Below are 19,364 nucleotides of genomic sequence, written 5' to 3'. Positions count from 1 at the left end.
GTCATTTCTTTGCAAAAAAATTAACGTGACTGTAACGCTTGAGCAAGTTTTTTTAAAACTCATGATTTTCTACCATTTTTAAAACTTAAAACGGTCCTATCCTAGCTTCCAAAGGTTCCCCTCCGGTGGATAATAGTTTTGTCGATGCCCCCATGCCCGACCTCCGTATTGAGTATTGACTCAAGCCGGTCGCTGCTCGATGCCTGGCTGTCCTGAAAGCGAGGTCGCAAGTGGGCGCTATGGAGTCCAGCTAGCACCGCCCGTCATCACGTACGCTACACCTCCCCATATCCACGAGAAGTCCAATCAGCGGCTCCATTAGTACTACTAATCACCGGTTGCTTCCTCCGTAGCTAGCTCCCGTCCACCTGATCTGCCTTGCCTGCCTACTCCACTGATTAGTTAAAGCCAATGAATAGCATTCCTCCGAGGGTACTATAAGTGCTCGCGGTCGTCGTCGTCGTCGTCCCCATCCCCTCTCTTCTCCATCGCCTTCTTGCTAGCAGCAGGCAGCAGCGCTCTCTTCTTGCTCTTCGCTATCTAGCTCCACCTTGCTCGTTGTCCTCTCCCTCTTGGACCGATTCGGCCTTCGCCGGCGATGAATTGCGCCGGGGTCGCCGATGGGTTGCCGGCAGGCGAGCCGGATGCCGGCCTTGTCGGCCAGCCACGGAGGAGGTGCTGCCTGTAGCCTAGCTGAGCTATAGTGCTCGATCGATCTGCTGCTTCTCGGGGGCGAGGAAGAGGAATAGCCGAGGCTTGGCAGCCAGCTCTCGAGGACAGGTGCAGCTCGATTTCTTGCTTAATTTCAGAGTGGTTTTGTGTTTGTTACTACTGTATTGGTTACTTTCTGCTGTTATAATTTGTGATTTGGATGTGAGCTGGATATGCTTGGGATCTGGGCTTGGGCTTCTTTAATATTTTTCTTCTAGAGATGATCACCGTGGAACAAGAGAGAATAAAGATCAAAGGTTGAAAAAAAGAGTAGAGGCCCCAATCCCCAGTAGCACATCACAGCTCGTAGTAGTAGTAGTACCAACTCGTCCTCTCTATCTGCTTTCCCCTCCATTTTTGTCCTTTGGGAGGAAAAAGGTTGGGCTCTGCTTCGCCTTATCTAGCTTAGTAACACCATTGAGTTCAATCCTCCGGGCGAGATTGGGAGTAAGGACATCTCCAACGCGGATCATCAAATTGACACAGCGGACTAGGCATCGACCATCCATAAGTGGACACCAAAATGTCTCTTTTTCCGAAAAAGAGGGTTATTCTAATATCTGCAGCAAAATGGTACATGCAGCCATCTTTTTATTGAATTATTCAAGGAAGTCTCACAAAGTAGATACATGAGTTGACCCAAAGCCCACCTTAATGACGATCTCAATCGACACACCTGCAAATCTGATGAAGTGCATTGGCGCATCCATGCAAGCCATCTAATCTGGTGGCCTCACCAGGCTGCTCCACGGCGAGCCAAGAGCAGCGACCGATCTAGCAGACCCTCATCGAGTACCACATGTGCACGTTCTAGAATCCACCGCCACAATCTTTCGCCGTCCCATCTTCAGAAGAGGTCAATGCATAGGCCTTGCCAGGCCCAACTATCATCGACGCCACAATAACGCCAGACAACGCCACAACCCTACACGCGTCCATTAACACACGTCCAACACCGGGACCCCGCCGCGCCACGCCGCTGAGAAGGGCGAGGAGGGCCGGCGGCCGGCGGCGGCGGGTGGCCTCCCCTGTCACCCGCGGGAGCGCCAGAAGAGGGAGATCCTAATTTTTGTCTGGCCCATTCAAACGAATAGAGCAATAAAACAAACGGAATTGAAGATAAACGGATGAAATTTAATAAAGTTTGGGATATTTACAACCAACCGGACAAAATTTAACAAGTTCATATTAAACTTAAACTAAACTAAACTAAACTAGGCCGGGTACCGAAAGCCGACCTCGTAAGCATGGCCTCTAAGGCCGTCTGTAGCTCCGACGCCTACCGTCGTCATCGTCGTGCCAGTAGGGGAAGGTCCTCCAGGCATCGCGGCATCCCCGCCGGGCCGCCGTGGGGTGCTCGCGGCCCAGACGCTCTGCTGTATCCTTCACTACCTTGCGACGCTTGTCTTCGGCGACATCGACGACTCAGATGAAGGTGACATGCTCGGACTACACGAGCCGCACTTTGAGGAGCCCGTCTTTCTGCCGGTGCAGGCGGCAGGCGCCCGACTGCTCGGTCGTCTTGGACCGGCTGATGGTCCAAGCCTCCACGAGTACCCAAGTAGGCGCCACCTGGCTCTTCACGAACACTGCCCTTTGAGTTGAATGCGCTGCTCCCGGCGCACCACCTCATAGAGGCATTTGTTGGCCGTGAAGGAGGACACACCCCCGGCTCTAGCACCTTGGAGGTAGTACTCCATGCGCGGTTGTGGATTCGCCAGCGCGGAGGACTGGTCCTCCTTTTTCATGGCAAACGACCGCCACCTATTGGCCGCCTAGTGGTGGCAGGGAGGGCGGCTCCTCCTTCACGTGGGGGTGCGGTGGGGAGGTCGTCTCCACACTATGTCTGATCTAGACGTTGTGGTTGTACGGCGGGGAGGGCTCCTCCTTCATGCGGTGTCCGATTTGTACGTCATAGTTTCGCGGAGGGGGCGATAGTATCGGACCATGATTGTTCAATGACTGCTGGAGTGTGATCTCCATCTACCGCGTGAACTCATCATCAGCCGTGGTAGCAGCAACGAGAAGGGGTGCCTTCTCCTCCCGGCTTGACGTTGAACAGATATCCTCGTCGCCGTCCGAGGAGATCAGCTCCGTCTTGATGTTGAACGGAGCTCTCCGCAATAAGTGGCCCGGATACCGTAGGCGGCAGCACCAACTGGATCTGGAGCTCCCCCGGATAGCCGGTCATCGGCCACCAGTTGGAGGCGTCCGATTTGTTGCCCATGGTGGCGGCCAGTGGTGGAGGTGTAGTGGCGTGGGGCGGGTTTGACGAGGAGGATGGTAGGACTTGCGTTCGTGGTCGGGCGCTTTAATAGCCGGGGCAGGCGGACCGGCGAAGCTTCAATGCAAGCATCATAGGAGTAGGTCTCATTGCGGCCATGTGAATGTGGGTTGGCGTTTGACCTGTCAAGCCAGAGTGAATACACGGCGCGAAGGGTTCTAGAACAACCACGACGGGAGAGGGGTTTCTCTGTGGTTCAAGTTGTCACAGTACCGCGTGGCAGACATCTGGACTCTCCAACCTCCCTAGTTTGATGCTGGTTTGTGGGATTTCGAATGTTCGGACGTTTGTTGAATCAATTTGGATGACTAAAAGTGTCTAGACTGTTTGATTCAGACTTTTGCTGTCTCGATTAGGCAAGAGTAAGAAACAGCTACAACGATCAATTTTGGTGATCGATTTGTTTTTGGTTAATCAATTGGGTAGGAAGATCAATTTTATAGTTGTGCCAATTAAGCAGTTGGCTGTAACACGTTGCTCGTTTTTTAGTTTGTGTTAGCCTGAAAGCATTCTACTCTTTGTGAGAGCATCTCCAACAGCCGCCCGGCGGCGCCCAAAAAACGGGTTTATAGCATGCAAGTAGTTTTTTTAGGGCGCTAGAAGACGTTTGCTCCAACAAACGCTGTAAAATATGTTGCGCGTGAGGCACTAAATATATGCTTTTTTAATGCGCGCGCTGCATTAGTTATAGCGTGCGCTTTTTATGCAGCTGCTGGAGACTCCAAATCGGGTCCGCACGCGCTAAAAGCAGTTTTTATACCGCGCGTCGCTTATGTAGCGCTTCTGTTGGAGATGCTCTAACTGTGACTAAGCTCTTTGTGTTATCACCAGGTTCATAGTGCTCCATCCATGATAATTGCCAAATAAGTTATGTGGGAGAAACTTGTTTCGCTCCTATTTAATATTATACACTGGGCATTGTATTATTATATCATAATTTGGTGTTTTTATGGTAATATTGTTTGTATTTTCTACGTTCTTTTTTATGCAAATAACGAGTCAGTACAGTATATCAGTGTTTTTGTGTGTATGATACTGACCGTTGATTCCTTCCAACTGTAAGGGGAGCTAATGCATGTCCTCTTGTGTCCTCTCTTGTAGTCAATATAGTATACTGTATTAGATTCAAAGTTATGCGATGAAGACTAGAAAAATATCAAAAGTGCGTCATATATTTTGGGAAGGAGGGAATGGCGTATTAATGCTAAAGTTACGTGTGCATAATAGTTATTTTTACAAATTTTGGGTTCAGTTTGTAACTTGGTGAGGGTGAAGCTAGAATTTCCCGGCGACCGAGAAATTGGAAAAACCCGTGAGAGAAAATGGGCTTGAGATAATAACCTTTGTTGGCTATTACTACAATATATACACTCTTAAGAAGTTTGATGACATGACTATGTAATGGCATGTGTACTGGCTTTATCATCAGCAATGTAAAATTGTAAAATCATTGCATATCTATTGCTTATTTCATTCTCTGCTGCAGTACGCTGATATCAACTCTGACAGCATGGATATGCCCAAAATTTTCAGCACAAGGCGGAGCCAGTTAATTTCCGGTGACGCACACCATGGATCCCCAGACATTTGTGAGGCTCTCGGTCGGGCAGCTTGGCCTGAGGCTCCCCGGCGCAAGCGCCAGAAAGGCTTGCCACTGCGAGATCCGGCTCCGAGGCTTCCCGGTTCAGATAGCTGCGGTGCCTCTGGCAAATTCTTCAGAGTTCAACATTGATCCGCACGCAAACGCGGCCGTGTTCTCCCTGGACGAGCCCGGTCTCAAGGCGCTGCCGACGTCGAGGTGGTTCCGAGCCCCGGAGCCGCCGTACCTCGAGATCGTTGTGTACGTGAGCAGGCGCGACGGCGGCGGGCACTGCGTCGGGTTGAAGCGGCGGCTGGTCGGGGCGGTCAGGGTGGACGTCGGGCCGGAGTGGCGCGACGGGAAGCCTGTGCTGCTTCGCCATGGCTGGACGGGCATCGGCAGGGCGGCGGAGCTGCACGTGAGAGTGCGGGTGGAGGCTGACCCTCGGTACGTGTTCCGGTTCGAGGACGAGGTCGCGCTGAACCCGCAGGTGGTCCAGCTCCATGGCGGCGCCAGCCAGCCCATCTTTAGCTGCAAGTTCATCCGCGACGTGAGGCGGTGAGTGCTCCGCTGCTGACAGTGACACTGCCATGATATGAAATTCTGCACAAAAATGAATTGCCAGAAGCTTTATGAGGTTGTTGATGTCTCATCTCTGATTTGTTGCTGGCAGGGCGTCGCAGCCGGATCATTTGGGCGGGCAGTACTGGTCGAGCTCCGGAAGCGGCGTGGAGAAGGAGACGGACATGGCGGGGAGGAGGAGGGAGAGGAAGGGCTGGAAGGTGGCGATCCACGACCTGTCCGGCTCCGCCGTGGCCGCGGCGTTCATGGCCACGCCGTTCGTGCCGGCGACGGGCTGCGACACGGTGGCGCGGTCCAACCCAGGCGCGTGGCTCATCGTCCGCGCCGACACGACGGGGTCGTCGGAGAGCTGGCAGCCGTGGGGCCGGCTGGAGGCGTGGCGGGAGTGCGCTGCGCCGGCGGGCGGCAAGGACGCCGTGTGCCTTCGGCTGCATCTCCTCCCGGAGCGGCGGGACGCGTGCGTCCTCGTGTCCGAGACGCCTCTGAGCTGCGATAAGGGCGGGGAGTTCTCCATCGACATGGACAGACAGTCGGTCCTCCCGGAGGACGCGGTGGCGTCGGAGACGCCGTCGGCATCGTCGTACTGCGCGGCGAGCATGGGGGAGTCGTGCGCGGGCGGCGGGTTCGTGATGAGCTGCAGCGTGCAGGGCGAGGCGGCGACGAGCAGCAGGCCGCCGCTGGTGCACCTCGCCGCGCGGCACGTCATGTGCATGGAAGACGCAGCCATGTTCCTCGCGCTCGCGGCCGCCGTCGACCTCAGCGTCAAGGCGTGCCGGCCATTCCGGAGCAAGACGGCGCCGGCCAAGAAGAAGACGGCTGCTGGCTCCTCTTCCCCCGATCCCCTGGAGCTCGACACGTAGAGTAGCTAGAGCTAGCAGTCCTCAGTCAAGCATCAGATCATCTATGGTCACTCTGTAAATCCACTTGTTGACCAAACTTGTTGAAAACTCTACCAGTTTTTTCTAACCTGTAGACACGATGACGATTCAATCACGCGCCCACCTGACCAGGCACAGTGGACTCAGGCCAACTCCAACACACGACCCGAGAGGACGTCAATTTTATCTGGATTTTGTGTGTTTAGGTCCGGTAAAGGAGCGGTGTCCGGCATTTGTATATTTGCGCTGGGTGTCCGGCATTTGTACATTTGCACTGGCCGTGCGGATGGATTTTCGTCTGGCCGCGTAATGTTTTGCAAAGAAAATAGAATCGGAAATTTAACCCCCGTAGTTCATGCCTGCTAGAGCACCGGCGGCCGGCACATGTATCAGCCTACAAAATAATCACCACCCATAGTTTCATGACGGCAAAACAAAGTCAACGGTCGGCATACTTGCTAGCGCACAAAGAACAACCATATTTCATGTCTCATGGGTCTCCGTGGTTCATCCCGGCACACAAGACGGCTCAATTATCTTGATCGAGAATCTATTTTTACTTTTTCTCAAACCAACTTCTTATTTTCGGGGTCATCTTGCTCAAGGCCACGGTCATGAGCTAGTGCCATCTCTTTTACTTTGGTGTTTGCATTGGTGGCCCCGATCTCGAGCTTCTTCCTTTGGACGGCCTCGGTATCGGCTTTTCCGCTATAGCTGGGTATCCAGAGCGACCGTGTGCATTGGCGCTGTTGACCTCGGATTTTGCCGTCGCCGAGACAAGGACCCAATGTCGGGTTTCTTGGATGACCCGACGCCATCATCAGCGGCGTGCCTATACCTCCAGCCATCGCTCTCTGGCTTTGGATCCAGAGTAGACACGCATCTGGAGCCGCCGGCGGACGCATCGCCGCCGCTGGATCCAAACGCAACTGGCTCATACGTCGTGAATGCGTGGGTAAAGGCGCACCTGACTCTCCAATCGAAACATGCTCCATTTGTCGCGAGCTTCCGACAATGGATTAAAGTCGGAGCGGTTCCGATGCCAGAGCTTGGTTATCCACCAAGGCTCAACGAAATTCTAGTCGGATGGCTATCTCCTCCTCGTCCGAGTAGGGGACATGGTCCCAATAGACAGATCCGGAGTTGTCGGACTCACATACGCTTCCTCCCATGCCAGAAATGACCGGAGAGGAGCTGGACGGAGCTTACTGGTGGTGGAGCGAGCTAGCAAATGGCTAGGGTTTGGTCTATGCGAATAGGGACAATATATTTATGGGATCGGGATGAGGCTGTCCGACGCGAGAACGCTCCCGGGTTTGGCTTAAAGGATCCGGTTAGAACTTAGATGGTGTTTTCGTGTCAGGGTGGTGTGTGGACTGTTCGCCTAGACGTTTAAAAAGAAAGTGAAGGACCCGGTTGTAGATGCTCTAAGTGCATCTCTAAACGATCTCTTATAATTTAGGAGTAGAGGAGTATATGACGTTTTATCCTTGAAATCCTTAAATTCGGTCCTCTAGGTTTCTAGGCGATCTCTTAAACTTAACTCCTTACAAAAATTGGACATAAAGCAAGTTTGATACAAACTAGTCCATCAAACTCAATTCAAACTTCGATTCAACTACTAGCATAAACTATATTTAAATAACTTCAAACAAAATCTAAACTAAAGATTGCATACAAACTGAAACGAACTAGTCACTGTCGATTATCTCGGGCATGATCCTCTCCCATTCGTCATCGGCGATGGGGCTGGCACCGCCTGTCCCGCTCCGCTATCGTCGAACCTGGAGCCGTCACCATCGCTGGAGACAAGACTGTCACCATTGCCAACTTAAAGAGATCGTACTGTCAAAGCTAGCTCTTCCTTGATGCGCTCCGGGTACAGGCGGCGGAGCCCCGCCATGTACTCCTTGTCGGCATGCTCTGCCTCGAGGTGCTCGCTGTCGCGGGCCTCCCGGTCTTCCCACAGCTCGCATGCGGAGGCCAGTGGGGGTCGATCGGGGGAGGGGGGCAAATCCGGCAAGCCGGGGGTTCTAAAGGGGAATTTAAGTTGCCCTTTTGCACCGTGGAGGCGCACCTACGAGTTCAATTAGGTGCAGTTTAGGAAAGGAAAATCGATTCTTAAAACTTTGTAGGGGATTGCCGGATCGGTTAGAGATGTTCTAACCCTCCTAGCGCCACCAGGGCGTGAAATACTGAAATACTCACTTCGTGTCAAAATATAAGACATTTTCTAACACTAAAACATCATATATTTTGAAATGGAAGGGGTATGTGCAAGGCATCTTCAAATGAGCGACGAGTTCAGGACAGACCTATGCACATGGACTGTACTATCGTATTAGATTGATGGAATCTGCAGTTCTCTTAAAAGATCTACCAGTGCGTACCATTTTCCGCCAAGATAATGATCTACTGTTACTTTGGCTCGCCTCATGGGGTGAACACCGGAGACTGAGAGTCCGCAACCACTCCACCTGCTGGCATGATTAGCACCCAGGGACTCGTGTCGCCGGCGTCGACAGTCGCGGGTTTCCACCTAATACCGTCAGACGAGCCAGCGCCGACGACGATTATGATATCGCTGAACACAGTTTCTAAACAGCCAGTCTCAGCGTACAGACAATGAAACAAGGGGAACAAAAAAGGAACAGCGCGACGGAACCTTTGTGAGCAGGCAAAGGATGCACGGGAAGATAAAGCTGACAGCGACCTAGCTCGCTGGCTCCATTGATTCCAGCGAATTAATAAAACGGGATTGATTGCAACAAGGAGGACGCAGACAAACATCACGGGCAAGACAAAAGAGAGACGTGAAATTGGAGTAGGTATTTTGTTTATCCAATAGTCAGCAAACCTTGGTTGGTAGGAATGACATCGCGAACGATTTTCACAACATATATAGTTGCCGAGCATGGCAACTTCGCTTTAGTTTTATTTTTTCATAAAATTATCATGCTTGCAAGCTAAAATTGTAATCCTCATGACAGCTAAAGTTGCATCAAAGTGTTCGCAATTGTCATCCTTCCCAGGAACATTCACCGATTATAATTACCATGGGGTTAATTTAGGGAGCTTTATTGAGGCGCCAGCCCCAGAAGAATCTCCTAGGAGGCTAGTTACAACGAAACAAAGGAGTAGGAGTACTCCATAGCCCATACAACTGCACCGCCTAGCAAGTCAGTCGTGCACGCATTGTAAATCCATATCCACAGGACACAAACAAGAGGACATCGGTCCCATCCCAAAGATTCCGTTCACAAGCGTTCACACCTGTTCACACCTGTTCACACTGGCTATTTTTCTAACATTCGTTCAGCAGTATAGTACTGTCCGTAGCTATGTGGCGACAGACCGTGACGGCGTGACGCGACGAGCCAATCACACCGGATAAGTAATTTGGACTAGTACCAGTAATGCCCTGTACCTAGCCAGCGACGCATCGGTTCGGACGGACTCGAGTGTTCAGACTGGCCTCCGTCGCTTGTACGGTAGCCACACACACACCGTGACGGCGTGCCACGATCATGCCTGGGTTTCTTCTTGCGATGATGCCCTCCGCTCCTGCACCACCCTGGCGAAGAGGCTGCCGTCGTAGACGCCCCTGGCGTCCTCCTTGCGGAGGAGCCCGTCCTTGTCCTTGCCGATGCTGTACAGCAGCTTCCACTCCGCCGACGCGCCCGCCCTGCATATGTTGTTTCGTTTGCCGCGTCAGGAGGTCTGAAAATTACGTGCAGGATGGGTAACAGGAGAGGCCGTAGATCGCGCGTACCATCCCGCGTAGTCGCTGGGCTGCCGGTTCGCGGTGATCAGCTCGTCCACCTCGGCGGACGTCAGGGCGTCCGGCACCGTCTTGCCGTGCTTGGCGAACGCCGCCTCCAACTTGTCCGGAACGAACCTGCAATGGTTGGTTGATCAAGCAGCGTTACTAGCGGATTACCATGCGCAAGTTGGAGCAGATGGAGAAGTTGGCGTGTGCTTTACCTTCCTTGGGAGTCATACGCGCCTGAGTCGCTCCCGTGGATGCCCTTGTGGATGTTCTCGATGTAGATGGACATGCGCGCCGTGTCATTTTCCTGCACGAGTTTCATAGCCCTTTAACTTGCTTGCACTTTGGGGGGGAAAAATGAAGGAGTGCCAAGATCTGCTCGGTTTCTTTGATTTGATAACTAAAGTTCGAAGCGAGTTGTGCAACATCACAGTGATCACAGAGTACAGCACTACTAGTACTAGCTAGTCATCTGCCCACGACTTCATAGAAAAAAAAAGTCCACATCTGACGCTTGTGCTGTCAAAATCTGAAACCAGGCATCCTTCTAAATTATACAGTAGTAAGTACATTTCATGATTTTGACAGTCATTACTTGTCAGACCCGGGATCGCGTATCTATGCACTCGTAGGAATACTACAGATAATTGAGTTTTTATCAACACTTGGAGAAAGCACAGTAAAAGGTGTTAAATGTTCCACAGAACAAAACTTTGTGGCTCAGGTAGCTAGCCTAACATACCAGAGCACTGAATAATCGGCTCAAAACCGCAGATAAAATGACGCGTTTCTAATCTAGCGTTGCCTTCTCTTCTCAGGGAAGCAAGGGAATGTTGCAGACACAAGCTAACAGTAACCAGGAACCTTAAACTTAACAGAGAAGAAAATTCCGACAGACAGAGACATAAGGTTTCTCTGTCGAAGGATTACCGGTCTGGTCTGGGGGCCAAGGACGCCATTGATGAAGGTGGCACTCAAGGTGGAGGCAGCAAATCCAAATCCGAGGGCCCGAAACGCTGATATATATGCAAGGGGGGTAATTGAACGTGAGATAGAATCAACGAACATCAACCCGAGAATCGCCTGGCGAAATCTCTGTGGAAAAACAAGATGCAGGGAACAAAAGCAGAAAGTGAATGGGGAAAAAATTCGCTCACCTGCGTAAGTCTCAGAGAAGGTGACGACGCCGTCCTTGTCACCGTCGAAGAACGCCGCGTGCTTCTGCAGCGCCGTCATGCCGCCGGCGCCCGAATCGTCGCCGTACGCCGACGCCTGGCACCCTGTCCGGCCGGAATCAAGAAGAGGAAGAACGACAGATAGATATCAGCAAAGCGCGCAAGCCGCGACGAAATGGACAGCAGAGCAGAGCAGAGCCAGCCTTATTCATTACCTAGAAACATGGGGAACAGGAGCAGCAGGGACAAGGCCGCCGCCGGCGAGGACGATGCCCGTCGTGGTCTTGCGTCCATCTCGGGATTTCTTCCGACTCGCTCGCTCTTTTGACTGTTGTCCCCTCTCGCTTCTCTGTGTCTTTGCCGCGGCTCGCGTGGTGTGCACAGGTGTCTCGTCGTGCACCGTCCGTATATGTAGGATCGCGGTTTTGCGCAGTGTGAGTGGTTGGGCAGTTTCGGGATCGCACGTTTCCGCAAGAGGAGACGCGCACTCCTCAGATACGTGTTCTAGGCTCGGACCGTGCCCCCTGCCCGGAAAACATTTTTCTTGATCCGAATTATTCTGCCGTGTCTCATCGTTTATTACTAGCACAAGCTATTCTAATTGTTTGTTTAATTTGTTGTGTACGCGTGATGATGCAGAGGCTGGGGCAATCCCTTTTTAACCAAAATAGAATAGTGTTATAATCATTTATAAGACCATGAATATGATGTAAAGTGCCTAGGAAGATGCTTCGAGTACTACGAATGCTTATTTGTATACCAGATGTGTCTAATTAAGCACATGAATTGTACTACCAATAGACATTATTGTAAGTAAAAAAAAACTGTTACTCCCTCCTCTCCAGTTTACAGGGGTTCAAATATGAAATTTCATCAACCAATGCACATGGTGAGTGAAGGAATGTATCTCGTACTTTAGAAAACCACCCAAATTAAACTAATGCATTAATTTGAATTAATTGCAGTGCATGCATACTTGGCCACTACTACTAGATGAGTAGGAACATTACATGCACTAGTAGAATACTCGTGCGTTGCTACGGGCTACAATGCATATAATGAAATCAGATAAACGATTAAGGTGCATATAAATGGAATTAGATAAATAATTAAGGTCGTCGTCAAGGTCAAAGCCCATTTCTCCCTCATACGTCCAGGCGGGTTCGCATAATTCATGCATGCAAATGATTAACATCATTTACAAGTTCAAAGCTCATTTCTCCTTCATATGCCTAGGCGGGTTCGGATATCAAACATGCGCCCAACAGGCTCCCCAAAATTCAACCGTCTAGACAGTCTAGGCTCCCCCAAATCCATCCCATGTGTGTGGGAGAAAAGTGGTTGTCCTGGCTATCCGCCATCTTATCTCCAGCATGCGGTCCCGACACAAAATCCCCACACCAGGACACACCCTACCATTTTCCTGTCGGACCCTACGTTCCTACTTAGTTTCCTGTTGTAGTGGGACATTTATCATTGGAGCCTTCTTCTGTAAAACCAGATAACACCAATCTCACCTTTGCCATGGATCCCTTTCTCCTTCACACCGTACATCCCCACAGACCACCAAGGAGGAGTTGCTCGCCAATCACCCTGATCACCCCCCCATGTTCATGCTAATCCATCACCGCCATCAAAGGGGGAGAAAGTGTACATCACCGCCATTGTCACGTTGTAACATTCAGATGAATCTCGTGCATTACAACGAAACAAAAATATGACGTCTGTTATTGAGCATGCAACTCATACGCCCGTGCGTTGCCACGGGGGATGGGCGGGATTCACAATAAAAGAAACATACAAGGACAGATTCTGATGGGAACCAAAATAACCAACATGATATTATCTTTTGGTTATGAAACATTGAATTTTTGGCAACTTTGCAAGACTGACCGAAGGCCAAATTATTTGAATGACATGATGTTATTACACAAAAAGGATATCTTTACACTTACAAAATTTAGAAGAACAAGAATTCATCTTACATCTCAAGAAAACTGTTGGTAATGGTACCAGCCATTTACAAACATGTTTCTCTATCCCCTCTTTCCATATAACATCCAGTACATGAAGATTGCATTTCCGGTGTCGTTGGAAATGTAAAAAACAAACATTCATAGTGATAGTTGATTTTCCGATGTATGTACAACGAAGAAACAACAGAAAACACAAACGTAGATAGCTAAAAAAAGCAACATGTGATTCATGCATATACAAAGCAACTATTTCATGCATGTGACCTTTCATGCAATTGTCACTATCAAGCATGACCAAATGGGTAACGGTAAAGGAACATTCTGATGAAAACTAAGTTCCCTCTACTATGTTGCTTCTGGTATGAGCTGGAATGACTAATCCAAGCACTGATTACCCAAATAGGTTAAGCACTCAATTTGTTATGCCCATGATTCCATCCAGTGAGATGAGTATCTACAGAGCTTCTAGTCTATGTACCCATGTTGTCTAAAGTGGTTGGGTTCAGAGTATATGTGCTTTTGTAAAATCAAAGAAGAAACTAATATAATACTATTATAAAGTCTAACAACTAAGGGCCTGTTCGGCAACGCTCCAGCTCCTAGCTTCTTCAACTTCACACATGAAGCTCATCCGAACGCTAGCGCTCCAGGAAGCTGGAATCGAGAAGCTGGCGAGGTGCCGTAGTGTAAAAAAGGTGGAGTTGAGGAAGCTGGCCTTTTCCAGATCCGTGAATACCCAGAAGTTGGAGTTGAGGCTAATTACCACAATGTTGCCACCGCCAAGTGAGTTTGAGCGTACCGGTTCGTTTTCTTTCCCGAACTCGCTCTCTCTCACGTTGCCTATTCCTTTTGGGCCCCGAACCTGGCCTGCTAATCCCGCTAAATAGGATGGCAGCCTCTTGGTTGACGATAGAACACGAAGCTGCGTTGCCGAACGCTTTCCAAATTGCCACCGGAAGCGAGAAGCTATGCGAGAAGTTGAATTTAGGAAGTTTCTGAGAAGCTGGGCAGTTTCAGAACAGGCCCTAACTAAACTGATAAAGCTGAAAGAAAACACATTTGACTCGAACCGAGAGGTAACATATTTTCATTTCGTAACAATATTGCAAGGTGTTTATTGGTGCAAACAGATGATCACATCTTGTAGATTACAGCCAAATTGAGCATCTCTAACTAATCTAAAAAATGTTCTTTAATAAATTACAAACTATAGGTCACCACCGGTGCCATCCTAGACCTCTCTCCATTACCTCTCGCACAGCCAGCCACCTCCGACCCTCATTCCTCGATGCCACTGTCGCCATCACTCAGGGCCTCCCAAGGAAGAGATGGGAGGAGTTCTGACATTGGAATTTGCCATCACCTCGGTGTCACCACTACCTCTATCATGTATGCCGCCATACGTGAAAATAGGTCCCAATTGCATGTCGAGGGCGACTAATTCCATGGAATGATAATGTTGGGTTCTACGGTAGGGTGCGTCGACTGCAAATTAAAATTTCCTACATGCAGAACAACCAAGAACATGCTACGGGAGATGGATCACAGTTCGTTACCACTAGACGCGCAATGGCGTGCAGCAGAAGAAGAGTTGGGGCAATGCGTCCGCGTGGATCGTCTCCTCCTCGTTCGATCTCCCTCGAACAGCCGGTCGCCGATCCCACGTACAAGTTCGCCGGAGCGGCGCAGGTGCACCACCTCTAACGGTATCCGCGCGTGCGGGAGGAACGTCGTGCGGCGGACTGCTAGGTCCGATCACACAACCGGCGGCGAGTGGAGGTGTTTATTCGCAACACATGCAGACCCTAGTGACAGCGCCGAAGCGATCAATCACATGAGTGTGCCGCACCCCACTTTATATAGGCGTCCGTCGCGGGCTCAACACTTGGGCCTCGCACGGACCCTAAAAGCCCATAAGTCTACTCGGCCACAATCCAGATACAACAGCTCGAATCACATCCGACCAGTGTCCCCGGATCGGACCTCGTAGGTTCCTTCCCTTAAGCGCGCGACCCTTAGGTTCAAGCCGGCTTGGTCGCAGTTCGGATCACCTCCGAACTGCACAGTTGGTAGCGGCCTCTAGCAAGGCATGCCGAACACCAAGCAGACTATGAAGCTGGTTAGGCGAACCTGTACATCACACTTCCATTCCTTTTACCACACGATATATGTTGTCGAGCTCAAGGCGAGTCTGTCATTCTTGTGCTAGCCCGACCTCTTTCTCGTTCCAGTGATGCCGACCACTATCCGGATTATCTCATAATCCTTGTCGCATGGCAATGCTTATCCTGGTCGGATCACACGAGGGGCCCAGAGTATATCTCTCCTGATCGGAGGGGCAAATCCCATCTTGCTCGACCACGTCTCGCAGCATGGGTCTGGACAAGGCTGAAACCTACCTTTGTAACTACCCAGTCACAGAGTAGCGTTTGGTCGGCCCAAAGCAAGTCTGTCACCATCCCGAGTACATGTGCCAGCTCAGGTCTTAGGACATAGAACATATGTTGTACTAGAGACTCACAGATGACATATCGATGCGTCTCATAGTTGGGTCTGTCCGACTCGCACCTTATCTCGACTCGGATCCGACTACGTCGAATCTGACCAGACCTTTCCAAGCCCATATTATCTGGTTAGCATCCAATGCTCCATGGCTAGTGAGACCAAGCCATCGACCGTGTCATATGCTAGTCTAGTCAGCTGCGCGTCCACACAGCCCTTTCGACTAGGGACCTTTTAGGACAACCATCATACAATGCATAGTCCCACAAACAAGTCACGTACTTGCCGATACACATCATTGATAATGTCCAAAGACTATCTTTATTCATAAACACATAGGAAATATCATCATACATGATTGCCTCTAGGGCATATCTCCAACAGATAAATGCGCCCAAATTAAGCTCATCCCTGAAGCACTACATTGGGCCCATGCGATGAGGAAATGGAGCAGAGTCAGCATGAATGCTTCAAAACCAAAAGTCCTTCTTGAACTTGATTAATTCAGCCCAATGAATCATGGCAAAATGCAAAAGTTATGAGAAACTACAGAAATCAAATGTATCCACACTTTAGTATATTAGATTATGCAAAACCTTATGCAGCTTTAAGGGAAACACGCCAAGTTAAAGGAATAGTCTTACTCAATAAATCTGTCATGTTTGTCCGTTTTGTTCTAGCCCCCAGCCTTGCCAAATTTAGACACAAGCCAGTCAATCCCAGTTGGAGAAACTAGGTATCCAAGATTGAGAAAGGCACCATGCTCTGGTGCATCAATTGTATCACTTCAGTAACGGTCAAACCTCTGAAATATAGCCTGCACAATGCATGTGGAAATGTAACACATGGAATGTTAAAAGTTACTTCATCAAGTTAGTTGATTGGTTCCCTCACAAAGATAAGACAAAAATGTCAGATATGGAATAATATACTTGACGCTCTAAAACAAATAAAGCCAAAATACAAATGGGAGATAATTCTGCATAGCAAGCTACAAACGCGAACATTGTGGAAGATTAACCTCATTTCACGTATTAAATATTGAGCAAAATTCAACGGCATAAACCAAAAAATTCTTGTGCCATGATGGATCGCACACCAAAGAGCTTACATACTAATTGGTTTATCCCGCAAAATATTGTCAGCAAACCACAGTTTCAGCACAACAGAAACTACTCTGGTTTTGTTGGAAGACAGTTACAGAGAGTATCTAAAACTTTCAAGGCTAACCAGCTTATGTCAAAATAAGCTTCAGCCAAGTGTACATATGGAATATCAAAGTAGTGCGTGAAAATACTCCATAAAAAATGGAACCGTCAACTGGTTAAGTGCGAAGACAGTTAAGGTGCCGCAGTTTATCCTAAATTATGAGAAACATTGTCTTAATTAGGCAATTGCACATGGTTGTATGATAATATTATCAAAGTAGCGGTACTCTACACTGAACGTTCACTTTGTTCCAGCTCTACTTGGATTTTTTCATGGCCGTGTGTGTGTGGGCATCCTAAGTCGCACGTGCACCCGCACGCGGATGGAAGACTATTTCTAGTACATATATGAAGGTAGAGATGGAGAAGGTCTTAGAAGGCATGATGGAGAGAATGGGTAGGCGGCGGATCAGTGAGGTGGCGCATCCCAGTCTGCGTGAGTCGCGCTTGTGGAGGCAACAGCAGATGGATTGAAGCGGGTTGGTTCGTACAAGATGAGAAGAGGAGGCGGGTGCATGGGGGCGGAGCGATAGCAATTAAACCATGCGTTGGTTTTGGGGAAGGATTGATGGGGTGCCGGGTTCCTAGAAGGAAGACGAGGGAATACGAGATCCATTCAGATTGAGATCGGAGGAAAGCGCTAACTAATTCAAGCGTCCGATACTACAATTTGTTGAATTCCTAACCAGTACTACCACAAATAACGCCAGGTAGTTTCCATAGGTGGGATTTTTGCGCGAGTTATCGCTAGGTAATTTATGTTCCTACTTTTTCAAGGGGGCATCCGATAGTACAAACCGATAGTACAATTTGTTGAATTCTTAGCTAGTATACTATGACAGATAACGTCATATGTGGGTTTTTTACACCAGTTATGATCTATCATTCTCTAAAACCATATACAAGTACCTCTCTCCACCGGCTTGCTTGGTTTGGTTTGTTTGATTTTTGTTCTCTTTCACATCTGCTTGCCGGCTGTTGTACCTGGTCTGTGCATTTCGTAACATATAAACAACGGGTCAACATGGCTACAAATTCTTTTTAGTGCGAAGTTTGAAAACAGGTTATCTTTGACAAAAGCTGGTGCCGGATCACCATCGAACTCCACAAAAGTGTTGCTTGCGGGTTCAAGCAAAACAAATAAGAGGACTAGTGTAGTTCCAAAAGCATTGCACATCACTTTCCATCCAAAAACGAATACACCGTCCATATTTAGATTGAAATTCAGAAACCCCTGTGCCCGAGGAATTCATAACCAAGACAACATATTTCATCAACATAACACGTACAAGCATCCTAGTATTGCTTGGCTTCAAGACACAGCCGACAACCAACCAATACCAGTTTGTCTCCATTATATATGAAATAGTATGTGCTGAAATGAATGAACAAGTTAACAACATTCATGGAGAACAACCAAAAAAGATTCAATCCATGGGGAAGCAAAAGGATTCAGCGAGCCAAAATCTGTTGCTACTTCTTGACATTGACCAACTTAGTACAATCCAAAGTTTACAACTACTGCCGACCGACATCTCCACAGTTTACAACATTCGACCAACAACACAAAGTTTTGGCAGCGCCACTGCAACATTATCTTTGACACTTCCACACAAGTGTTGCACGATGCAAGGAAAGCAAAGATCATAAACAAACAACATGAGAAGAGGTTTGTGCATCTTCAGATTGTACAACAGGCACTCACAGAACTGATCCACACCACCAGAAATAAATCACATCCGGCAGTCACCCAATTTCAACCAAGCGGTTCCATCGATCGCTCTTCTCACCCACCACAGGATCAAACTTCCGGCGGCAACGGATCCAGGACCCTCTCTGGGCAGAGAGAGATAGAGAAAGAGATCTGTTAAAAGCCAAGATAGGAATATATCTTAAGATCAGCACAAACCAAAGAGGTCTCGTCCATGAGAAAATTAACTCTTAAGTCTGTTCTCAAGCAAAAAAAATGCTTAATATCCACATGTGTTCATGCATGCATTCAGTTTAATTTCTTTCATGGAGATAAAAAAGAGGCTAATGGAAACATGGGACCTGGTATCAACATAGTATAGGATGTTGCGTTTAGCATTACATCCTAATAATGTAGTCATCCTTTTTTAACATGTTTGCCCCTCAGTTCAACACAGGATCATGATCTGTAACACCCTGGGAATCATGCTACAGTAACTCCCTGTGATTAAGCTAATCATGTTGCTAAACAGGGCTTGATCACATTTGAATCACCTTCCTTTTCTAACTCCTAGTTCAAACTTCAAATATAATTAAACTGAAAAATAAAAGTTTTCAAAAACTCAAACAAAAATGTTCTGTGGGTGCTAAATAATACACTGGCAATTATGGTGGAGAAAACTCCTTTTTATAAAATGCCTAAATACTTTAAATGAAATAAAACAGAAAAGGAAATAAACAAATAAAAGGAAAACAGAAAACAAAACAGAACAGAAAAGAAAAAAAAGGGAAGGAAAGGGGCCCGTTCCCCCACTGCCCCCCCCGGCCCAAACTGGGCCGCGCCCCGACCCCGGCCCAGCCCACCTCTCCTCCCTCGCCCCTTCCCTGTTCCCCCGACCGGGTCGGAACAGGGGCGCGCTGCCGCCCGACCACCTCGCCGGCACCGACGCCGGAGAGGATAAGGGCGCGAGCCCCCGCGCCTCCTCGGGCCTCTCTCCCACTCACCCCCGC

The 19,364-nt window shown here is 49.0% G+C and overlaps 3 protein-coding genes across 5 annotated transcripts in view; 1 reads left to right on the top strand and 2 right to left on the bottom strand.

Annotated features, from left to right (window-relative positions):
* The first annotated feature begins 258 nt into the window (after positions 1 to 258).
* On the top strand, positions 259 to 6,194 carry LOC123145419 (uncharacterized). Of its 3 annotated transcripts, none has more exons than XM_044564825.1 (3): positions 259 to 780; positions 4,505 to 5,132; positions 5,248 to 6,194. In XM_044564825.1, the coding sequence occupies exons 2-3, from the start codon at positions 4,567 to 4,569 to the stop codon at positions 6,014 to 6,016; spliced, it is 1,335 nt and encodes a 444-aa protein (XP_044420760.1). In that variant the 5' UTR covers positions 259 to 780; positions 4,505 to 4,566; the 3' UTR covers positions 6,017 to 6,194. The 3 variants fall into 3 exon arrangements, with proteins under 3 accessions (XP_044420760.1, XP_044420761.1, XP_044420759.1); XM_044564826.1 differs by having other exon boundaries at positions 4,482 to 5,132; XM_044564824.1 differs by having other exon boundaries at positions 281 to 780; positions 4,529 to 5,132.
* Positions 6,195 to 9,091: 2,897 nt separating this feature from the next.
* Positions 9,092 to 11,411, bottom strand: LOC123145418 (probable peroxygenase 5). The gene is made up of 6 exons (XM_044564822.1): positions 11,194 to 11,411; positions 10,961 to 11,083; positions 10,734 to 10,819; positions 10,019 to 10,110; positions 9,807 to 9,932; positions 9,092 to 9,719 (listed from the first exon to the last, which is right to left on the bottom strand). The coding sequence occupies exons 1-6, from the start codon at positions 11,270 to 11,272 to the stop codon at positions 9,560 to 9,562; spliced, it is 666 nt and encodes a 221-aa protein (XP_044420757.1). The 5' UTR covers positions 11,273 to 11,411; the 3' UTR covers positions 9,092 to 9,559.
* Positions 11,412 to 18,115: 6,704 nt separating this feature from the next.
* Positions 18,116 to 19,364, bottom strand: part of LOC123141770 (5-methyltetrahydropteroyltriglutamate--homocysteine methyltransferase) — a 21,495-nt gene continuing 20,246 nt past the window's right edge. The window contains exon 5 of the mRNA XM_044560848.1: positions 18,116 to 18,528. Coding sequence (XP_044416783.1) covers positions 18,411 to 18,528 — 118 coding nt within the window. The 3' untranslated portion in view covers positions 18,116 to 18,410. The remainder of the gene's footprint in view (positions 18,529 to 19,364) is intronic.

The sequence above is a fragment of the Triticum aestivum genome, chromosome 6D, assembly GCF_018294505.1.
Source record: "Triticum aestivum cultivar Chinese Spring chromosome 6D, IWGSC CS RefSeq v2.1, whole genome shotgun sequence".
In the NCBI taxonomy this organism is placed as follows: domain Eukaryota; kingdom Viridiplantae; phylum Streptophyta; class Magnoliopsida; order Poales; family Poaceae; genus Triticum; species Triticum aestivum.
Note: the sequence above shows the minus strand (reverse complement) of the source record. Positions and strands in the feature narration are given on the sequence as shown.